The sequence below is a fragment of the Scomber scombrus genome, chromosome 4 (assembly GCF_963691925.1).
Source record: "Scomber scombrus chromosome 4, fScoSco1.1, whole genome shotgun sequence".
NCBI lineage: Eukaryota > Metazoa > Chordata > Actinopteri > Scombriformes > Scombridae > Scomber > Scomber scombrus.
This window is the reverse complement of record NC_084973.1, coordinates 33,069,534-33,079,533: the sequence shown is the minus strand read 5'-3', so window position 1 is coordinate 33,079,533 and position 10,000 is coordinate 33,069,534. Positions and strand designations below refer to the sequence as shown.

Genomic DNA, 10,000 nt, shown 5'->3' with positions numbered 1-10,000 from the left:
TGTGTGTGTTTATACAATCGCCTTCATCATTGCGTCACTGATCCATTTGTAGGACATCGTTGAAGCGGTTCGGTCTCTAGCGAAGGTTGAACGAGTCTCTCCAGTGTTAGTTTTTAAACGTTGTCACATGTTCAGGTTGTAGAAGACGTTCGGTTTTGGATGTTCGTGTCTCAGTCTCGAGTCTGTCGTGTCGATTTTAACGATGTTTTGTTCAAGTTTTAATGTGATTCTTAAATAAATCGATACCAAGTCGTATCAAAACATCTCTCGTCAATCGATACCTGCAATCGACCCTTTTTGCACCCAGAGCTAGAAAATATGACTATTTGTATGGACTTGCTCTCAGCCAATCGATGCAAGTGTTCTTCTCTTTAATGCAACATGTGATTGGTCCACTGCTACAGCAGCTACAACCCGTCTGTGGTGGTGAAGTCGTGGTGAATTTGAGTTAGCGTGCTTAGTCTACGTCTCAACACTCACCAATAGTCACCAGCTTTGGGTAGTGACCCAAACAATGAGATGGTGGATAAAATGTGTTAATGGGAATCTAATGAAGTACTCAGCTGGTATCAGGATCACTTTAAGGGGACTTTGATTGGTGCTGGTATCATAACTTTATAAATAATACTCAGTTCTAGTGGGAACTCTAGAACATGATAAGTTTGGAGTTTTTACACGAGTCTGTTCTAGAAAATCTCAAATATTATCTGACATCTGAACACTTACTCCACTGCTCTGAGTCTAGAGTGATTTGAGGTTCCGATAACGTGCTCGTCTTCATTGTCGTGTGAGTTTCGGATGTTTTTCTGCTTCTAGAACAGAGCACCTGCAGAACCCGTCATGTTCCGACCGACAAACCTCTTGTTTAAGGAACATCTTCAGATTTTAAAACGTACAGACAAACACACTATATGAGATTTAAATCACTTTGTTCTGTTTGTAGAGTTTAGCGTCTGAGCGGATCCGTTTCTGCTCTAGAATCTGTGGTCTGATCATCGGAAACATCCCATAAAACTGTGAACAATGTTCTCATGGAAGAAACAGAACATCTTACTGAAGGATCAACAGATTATGATACCAATCCAGGAACCCTTAATATGATACTGATACCAACTGAGTACTTCAAGTAAATATAAATAGTCATATTTTCTAGCTCTGGGTGTAAAAAGGATCAATCACAGGTTCCGTTTGACAGGAGACGTTTCGATACTTCTTGGTATTTACTCAGCCTTAGATTTTACGTAACAGACTTTTGATCGTGACATTTGAGAACGTCAACTTGATCGGTGGTCGACATTTATAGATCAAATAACTAATTGATTAATTGAGAAAATAATCGACGGATGAATTGACAATGAAGATAATTGTTAGCTAGACGTAACAGTCCGACATTATTTAATTGAAGATCGATACCTTAAAGGTATAGAGGACCGATACTCAGCCCTACTTCTGAACACAAAGACTCTTGTTTTAAAACATGGAACCTACACTACACCTAATACTAGAACATCTTCTGTAGTCTAGTGAAACCATAGACTGTATATAAAAATGGACGTAACATCCGTCACCCATTGGTTTGTGGACTGCTGCTCGGAGGCCAATAGTATCGGATCTGAGCAGCGCCATATTGAAAATTTCGGCGCCCTCCTGAACCTGTGAACCAATCAACCTGTCAATCACCACGTAGCCACGCCCTAATGCATACCCTGCTTTATCGTCAAATATAAAATCAGGGAGGCCAAAATGTCCCAAATGAACATCATACTGCATTGAAGAAGGCTTTAAACTAGCGATTGAGACCATAAACACATTTTGAAAACGTTTACTGAGGTTAGAAATCAAGTGAGAAGTTGGTGAATTCTCCATTGACTTGTATAGAGACGGAAGTCCTTTTGACACCAAAACGGTCGCCCCCTGGTGGCCTTTTGATAGAATGCAGTTTTAAGTTACTTCTGCGTTGGCCTCATTTCAGAGGACCGGAGCTCCCCGCCTGGTTGTGAATGTCGAGAGCGTCTCAGTGGCTCTGAAGTGTTTTCGTCTGTGTTTCTGTTGATCATAAAACCATTAATTATGATCTCAACGTAACGAAATTTTAACTATCTACTGTAGAAATTACTCAAAAAACATGTTAATTATTCAGTGATCGCAGCGTTTCATGCAGATTATTTCCCGTCAGAAGAAAACAGAGGAGCAGGAAACATGGAGAGCATCGATCATCTCACCTGATCAGTTTACTTTGGCCTCTGAACTTTCCTTATTATTGTTATTATTATGATTTTTAACCCTTTCCTGGATGTTGTTGGAGCATCACTCACAATGTTTTTGACTTCGGGGTCGTTGGGGGAAACAAACTGCGTCTGGGTCGAACTGTAGCCGACACGCCATTAAACAGAAAGCTGTTGATCTGTAGTGTGTGTGAGTGTGTGTGTGAGTATGTGTGTGTATGTGTGTGTGTGTGCTGTCAATCAGCGCCCGTTCAGAGCAGTGTTGTTTTTGCATGCCTATATAGCTCAGTGTAAATCGATGTGAGTTGCATGTCAGTGTAGTTTTCAGTTGTTCGGCTGACTTCTGTCTGTTGTGGCTTTTGGGTGCCTTTTCTTTTTATTTCTCTTTTATTTCTTTTTATTCGTTCCCTGTTTCATTTTGTACCGTGTGTCCCAGAGGCTGGTATTTTTGGGAGGTTACTGAACAAAATAAAAAAGGTTTAAAAAAAAAAAAGAAAGAAGAAGAAGAAATGAACAGATGCAGAGCTCTCAGCCGTTTGATGGGAGTGATTCTGTTGGTTTTTTCTTTGTTTGGGTGGATCGTCCCTTTAACGAGTGCCAACTACAGATGCCAGTGTTGTACAGCAGTGAAGAGCTCACACTATTTACTAAAATAAACCATTTCTCTGTTTTTTTCACTGAGGAGTCTGACAGTTTGTTCTGTTTGTGATCGTTTATCATCGGAGGAAAAGTGAGTCGATGAAGTCATGAATGTTTTGACTGTTCCTTCTTTCCTTCCTTCTGTCCTTCCTTCCTTCCTTCCTCCCTCCCTCCTTCTTTCCTTCCCTCCTTCCTTCCTCCTACCTTGCTTCTCTCTTTCTTTCCTCTCTCCTACATTCCCCCCTTCCTTCTTTCCTCTGTCCTTCTTTCCTTCCTTCCTCTTTTCCTTTCTCCCTCCCTCCCTCCTTCCTTTTTCCTCCCTCCTTCCTTCTGTCAGTCCTTCCTCCCTCCCTCCGTCCTTCTCTCTTTCTTTCCTTCCTCTCTTTCCTCCCTGCTTCCTTCTTTCTTTCCTCCCTCCCTCCTACCTTCCTTCCTTCTTTCCTCCGTCCTTCCTTTCCTTCCTTTTTCCTTCCTTTTTCCTTCCTCCTTCCTTTCCTTCCTTCCTCCTTTCCCTACTCCTTCCTTTCCTTCCTTCTTCCTCCCTTCCATCCTTCCCTCCTCCCTCCTTTCCTTCCCTCTTCTTCCATTCTTTCCTTGACTCGAGGACAACAGGAGGGTTAAACTGTTATTATTGTCCAATAAGGAGACAGCAGACATCAGCTCATCTCAACAAGCAAAAATCAAACCTAACATATTAAAGTCTGTAAGAGAACAAAGAAATCATCTGTGATTGGTCAAACATATCAGATCTATATTTTACCCAATAGCAGACGACCACGGAGCAAAATGTCTTAAACTGGTCATACCGCCTTAAAACCAGAGCATTGTGTCATTCATGAATGACAAGCAGCGATCTAACATCCAGTCTGAGATTAAAATGATCAAACCAATCATTGATCCTTCTTCACTTTTACAAACACACAGATTGATCATCTTCACTCTGCTGCCCTTCATCAGTGTCACAAACAGGAACAACTTTAGTCATACAGTGATTTTATTATTATTATTATTATTATTATTATTATTATTATTATTATTAACATTATTATTATTATTATTATTATTATTATTATTATTATTATTATCAGAGGTGGAAAGTACATTTACTCAAATACTGTACTTTCTTAAACTTGAGTATTTCCACTTTAAGCTACTTGACACTTTTACTGCATTAAAAACCAGAAGGAAATATTTCTACTTTCTGCTGCTTCTCACATTTATTCTGCATTTTAATATTAAATAATCACACAGGAGGAATTACTGAGAGAGGCATCATCTTTAATCTTTAATCAGCAGTGTGTTAATGTTCTGGTTTATGACAGACACAGAGTTCATTATTATTATTATGGAACGTTATTCTCCTCCAGAGCGCGAGGCGTCGCTGTTGCTCCTCTCCCATGATGCATCTCTTCATACTGTATAATAAACTCTGTATTTTCCCGCCAGCAGCTTCTCTTCTCCTCTATAATAACCTGATTATTGGTTAATATTGGTGATTTAATGTTCTCCGTTGAGCAGACACGTGAGGAGGAAACAGCGTGGAAAGTTGCACGCGCGACACCGTCAGTCAGAGAGCTCGTGCAGCAGTACTGTTGCGTTCAGAGCCGCGTGGTTCTTTCGATCCTTCGGTTCATGAAAATGATGATTGGTGCGTTCACGGGTCTCTGTGAAAGGTGCAGCCCAACCTTGTTACGCTCTGCGCCTCAGCCCTTCTGATCCTGAACCGGAAACAGCCCATAATACCAACATCCTATAATACAGATAGATGTCTAATATAAAATAAACATCCCATAATATTAACGTCCTTTAATACAGCTTCTTGTCCTAATGAACCAAGAATTTTATGATATGTGTAAAAATATTTATATGCAAGTTGTACATTCATGAATGTTGACCCATATTTTTTGGCTTTTTTGGAAGAGTTTTCTATATCTGATGACTTCTTGAAATATATAAAATCTAAAAAGGCAAAATGAATGTCAGATATAATATAAGATATAATATAATATAAGATATAATATAATATAATATAAGATATAAGATAATATAAGATAGAATATATTATATTATTATTATTACCACAGTGGGGAAATGTGCATTATTCCAGCAGCAGAGTGGACCAATGGAAAAGCAGCATTTCACATATTTTGACTTTATTTATTTACATTTTTTAAATAACATTTACATTTAGTCATTTAGCAGAAGCTTTTATCCAAAGTGACTTACAAAGGAGAATAACATTGAAGCTACATTACAACAGAGACATTAGTGTGACAATAAATAAATACTGCTAAGTAATTATAAGTTAAGAGAGGAGGTACTCTCTGAAGAGTTGGGCCTTCAGGTGAGGGAGGCTCCTGCTCTGGTGGTTTATATAATAAATGAACATTTGTTACATTTAACATAATGATGATGAAATGTTTCACCAGCAGATGAATGTTTTTATATTTCACAGCAAACACTTTCACTGTTTATAAAATCAGATATTTATTTATTATTCCCTCTGTGGAGAATTTCATTAATGCAGCAAACATAGAAAGAGAAGAACAATTAATAATAAGTTAATACACAAGCAATAAAACAATAGGACTAAGCTTTATATTCATCGTTATCATTTAAGTTATTTATAATTGAAATAAAATATTATTTTGAGTGAGAAAAGTTGATCTTTTATCAAAATCTACTCAGAATGTTTTAATTGAGGATTTAACTTCTACCTTTAACTTTTTCTTTCTTTCTATCGAAATGATTATATATTGAATTTACTGTATTTACTTTATTTACTTTATTTACTTTATTTACTTTATTTACTTTATGGACACTTGTTTGTCAGAGGCAACAAACAACAAAATAATATCAATAAAACATAAGAGAGAATAAATATATACAGAGTTAAAACATACAGATATTATTTATATTTTTTATTTATCTTTTATTTAGGAACAGGAATGACTGGATGTTTTATTATTCTGTTCAATTAAGAATTAATAAATATATATTTTTTCTTCATGAATTCAGGATAGACTTTAATGACATAAACTTTTCTTGTTTATTGAAATTTTATTTCAATAAAAAAATAACTTAAATGATAAAGTTGTTTTTGATATTTTGATTTTGTGGAAATTAAACTTATAACAACAAAATAAAAAGGTTTACAATGTAACAAATGCTTTTATTTTGAAAATACAAAACCGGAAATAATGTTTTTTCCTTCACTCAAGATGATTATTGTGATTATTGTGATTATTGCTGATTTAATGATCTCAGGTGAACAGACAGGTGGAAAGTTGCACGCGCCACACCGTCAGTCAGAGAGCTCGTGCAGCAGTACTGATTCGTTCAGCGTCACGTGACACATTCGATCCTTCGGTTCATGAAAATGATGATTGGTGCGTTCACGGGTCTCTGTGAAAGGTGCAGCCCAACCTTGTTACGCTCTGCGCCTCAGCCCTTCTGATCCTGAACCGGAAACATCCCATAATACTACAGTTATATACTATAATACAGCTACATGTCTAAATAAACTAAACATCCCATAATGCTAACATCCTATAATACAGATATATGTCCTAAATAAACCAAGAATCTGATGATATGTGCAAAAATATTTTGTATGCAAGTTGTACATTCATGAATGTTGTCCCATATAGTTTATGACTTCTTGAAAGATATCAAATCTAAAAAGGCAAAGTGATTGTAAGATATAATATAAGATATAATATATAAGATATAATATAATATATAAGATAAGATATAATATAATATAAGATATAATATAATATATAATTATAAGACATAATATATAAGATATAATATATAAGATATAATATATAAGATATAATATATAAGATATAATATAAGATATAATATAATATAATATATTCCTTTATTATTCCCACAGTGGGGAAATGTGCATTATTCCAGCAGCAGAGTGGAAACAATGGAAAAGGAGCATTTCACATTTTTTTTGACTTTATTTATTTACATTTTTTAATAAATGAACATTTGTTACATTTAACATAATGATGATGAATGTTTTTATATTTCACAGCAAAAACTTTCACTGTTTATAAGATATAATATATTCCTTTATTAGAAAAATTAATGCAGCAAACTTAGAAAGAGAAGAACAATAAATAATAAGTTAATACAAAAGTAATAAAACAATAATAGTAAAATGTATATTATACTTTATTCATCTTTATCATTTAAGTTATTTATAATTGAAATAAAATATTATTTTGAGTGAGAAAAGTTTATCTTTTATGAAAATCTACTCAGAATGTTTTAATTGAGGAAGTTACTTCTACCTTTAACTTTTTATTCATTTAGTTATTTTTTCTAATTATTATATACTGGATTTACTTTATTTACTTTATTTATGGACACTTGTTTGTCAGAGGCAACAAACAACAAAATACGATCAATAAAACACAAGAAAAAGAAAACTAAATAATTATAAAGTAAATGTATAAATTACTTCTTCAATTCAAACATTCAGAATATAATTTAATGACATTAACCTTTTTTTGTTTGTTAAATATTTTAGAGAATCAAAATAATATTTTATTTCAATTTTTAAAAATAAAAACAAAATAAAAAGGTTTACAATGTTACAAATGCTTTTATTTTGAAAACACAAAACCTGAAAATAATGTTTTTTTCCTTCAATCAAGCTGATTATTAGTGTGTTTATGATATCAGGTGAGCAGACAGGTGAAAAGTTGCACGCGCCACACCGTCAGTCAGAGAGCTCGTGCAGCAGTACTGCTACGTTCAGCGTCACGTGACACATTCGATCCTTCGGTTCATGAAAATGATGATTGGTGCGTTCACGGGTCTCTGTGAAAGGTGCAGCCCAACCTTGTTACGCTCTGCGCCTCAGCCCTTCTGATCCTGAACCGGAAACAGCCTGAAACACGTTAATAATGTTTAAAACTAAACTATAAGTTAATAATGTTTAAAACTAAACTATAAGTTAATAATGTTTAAAACTAAACTATAAGTTAATAATGTTTAAAACTAACTATAAGTTAATAATGTTTAAAACTAAACTATAAGTTAATAATGTTTAAAACTAAACTATAAGTTAATAATGTTTAAAACTAAACTATAAGTTAATAATGTTTAAAACTAAACTATAAGTTAATAATGTTTAAAATAAAACTATAAGTTAATAATGTTTAAAATAAAACTATAAGTTAATAATGTTTAAAATAAAACTCTGGAATAACTCTTCTCTAACCACTGGAGGCAGATGTTCTCCCACTGTGAGTCTGGTTCTGGTTCTGAGGGTTCTTCCTGTTTAAAGGGAGATGTTTCTTGCTCATGTGTGAATGTTGAGTCTCTTTAATATTAAACCTGAAGAGTTCAGTTTAGACCTGCTCTATGTGTAAAGAGCCTTGAGATGACTTTGTTGTGATTTGGCGCTTTATAAATAAAGATTGATTGATTGAATAAGTTAATGTCTAAAATAAAACTTCTGTTAAAGATCTCATAATATTTGGGAAACATTTTATACACAAGTGTAAATTCATGAATGTTACCTCTAATTTCTTGGCTTTTTTAAAGAGCTTTCTATATTTATTTTTTAAACTTGTTTCTCTTAATCAAACCCCAGAACATTGTTATTTATTTATTTATTTGTTCCTTCCTCTGACTGTCCTGTGTTTGTGTTTTTTTTTTCTTTTATTATATTGAACTGAATTGTTTTCTCTCAGTCACAAAGTGGAATCAAGAAATGATTCTGCTTGTAAGATTTTATCTTCACTAATAAAGTTTTATCTTCACTAATAAAGTTTTATCTTCACTAATAAAATATAAATAAAACATAAGCAAACATTTTCATCTCGTCTCATCTCTGTGTAAACATGTTAGACTGTTAATAATGTATAACAATATATATTTATTAATAATAATAATAATAATGATAATAATAATAATAATAATAATAATGATGATAATAATAATAATAATGATAATAATAATTATAATAATAATAATAATATATAATAATAATAATAATGATAATAATAATAATAATAATGATAATAATAATAATAATAATAATGATAATAATAATAATAATAATAATGATAATAATATATTTAATAATAATAAAGATAATAATAACAATGATAATAATATAATAATAATAATAATAATAATAATAATAATGATGATAATAATAATAATAATGATAATAATAATTATAATAATAATAATAATATATAATAATAATAATAATGATAATGATAATAATAATAATAATAATAATAATAATAATAATGATAATAATAATAATGATAATAATATATTTAATAATAATAAAGATAATAATAATAATGATAGTAATATATTTAATAATAATAAAGACAATAATAACAATGATAATAATAATATAATAATAATAATAATAATAATAATAATAATATAATAATAATAATAATAATAATAATAATGATAATAATAATAATAATAACAATAATAATAATAATAATAATAATAATAATAATAATAATAATAATAATACATAATAATAATGATCTAAACAACAACAATAACTGTGTGATTGTTGCTGTTTTTATTATCATATGAATTATTTCTCGAATTCTGTCTGAATGACGTCACCGGTAAAACTCTAACTTCCTGTGCGCACGCGGTGATGCACGCTGTCGATCAAAGCATCGCGAGACTTCCTCCAGGCAAACAAAGATGGCGGCTCGGTGATCGTCCATGTGGCTCCAGAGAGAAACATTAAACCTGATTAAACTTTATAATAATAGAAACAGTAAAGGTTGAAGAAGAAGAAGAAGAGGAGGAAGAAGAAGAGGAGGAAGAAGAAGAAGAGAAAGAAGAAGAGGAAGAAGAAGAATAGGAAGAAGAAGAAGAGGAAGAAGAAGAAGAAAAGGAAGAAGAGGAAGAAGCTGTTGAAGCTCAGAGGAATCAAACATGCAGTGCGACGACGTGAGTTCAGCTTTAACGTTCATAACGAGCCTCATGATGATAACTGTTATATTTAATGTTTAGTGTCTGTATTAATAACTCAGTTTATATATTTACTGTAAACATTCAGACTGTAGGAAACATTTAATTAACATTTCTTTCCTCTCTGATCTCATGTAGATGTTTTATAA

At 32.3% G+C, this 10,000-nt stretch overlaps 2 protein-coding genes and 3 non-coding genes across 6 annotated transcripts in view; all 5 read left to right on the top strand.

Annotated features, from left to right (window-relative positions):
- Window positions 1-10,000, top strand: part of LOC133979436 (uncharacterized) — a 1,726,912-nt gene that overhangs the window by 1,025,833 nt on the left and 691,079 nt on the right. The gene's annotated exons all lie outside the window — the stretch shown is intronic.
- Window positions 4,485-4,582, top strand: LOC133979801 (small nucleolar RNA U13). Its single transcript, XR_009925085.1, has one exon. It is a non-coding gene; the product is annotated as a small nucleolar RNA U13 (small nucleolar RNA).
- On the top strand, window positions 6,226-6,323 carry LOC133979800 (small nucleolar RNA U13). The gene has a single exon (XR_009925084.1). It is a non-coding gene; the product is annotated as a small nucleolar RNA U13 (small nucleolar RNA).
- LOC133979799 (small nucleolar RNA U13) lies at window positions 7,663-7,760 on the top strand. Its single transcript, XR_009925083.1, has one exon. It is a non-coding gene; the product is annotated as a small nucleolar RNA U13 (small nucleolar RNA).
- mak16 (MAK16 homolog (S. cerevisiae)) overlaps window positions 9,580-10,000 on the top strand; it is a 6,471-nt gene continuing 6,050 nt past the window's right edge. Inside the window, exons 1-2 of one of the 2 annotated variants that reach the window (XM_062416919.1) lie at window positions 9,590-9,660; window positions 9,727-9,830. In XM_062416919.1, the coding sequence (XP_062272903.1) occupies window positions 9,816-9,830 (15 nt within the window). In that variant the 5' untranslated portion in view covers window positions 9,590-9,660; window positions 9,727-9,815. Of the gene's footprint in view, window positions 9,831-10,000 lie in introns of both variants that reach the window. The other variant, XM_062416918.1, reaches the window with a different exon arrangement.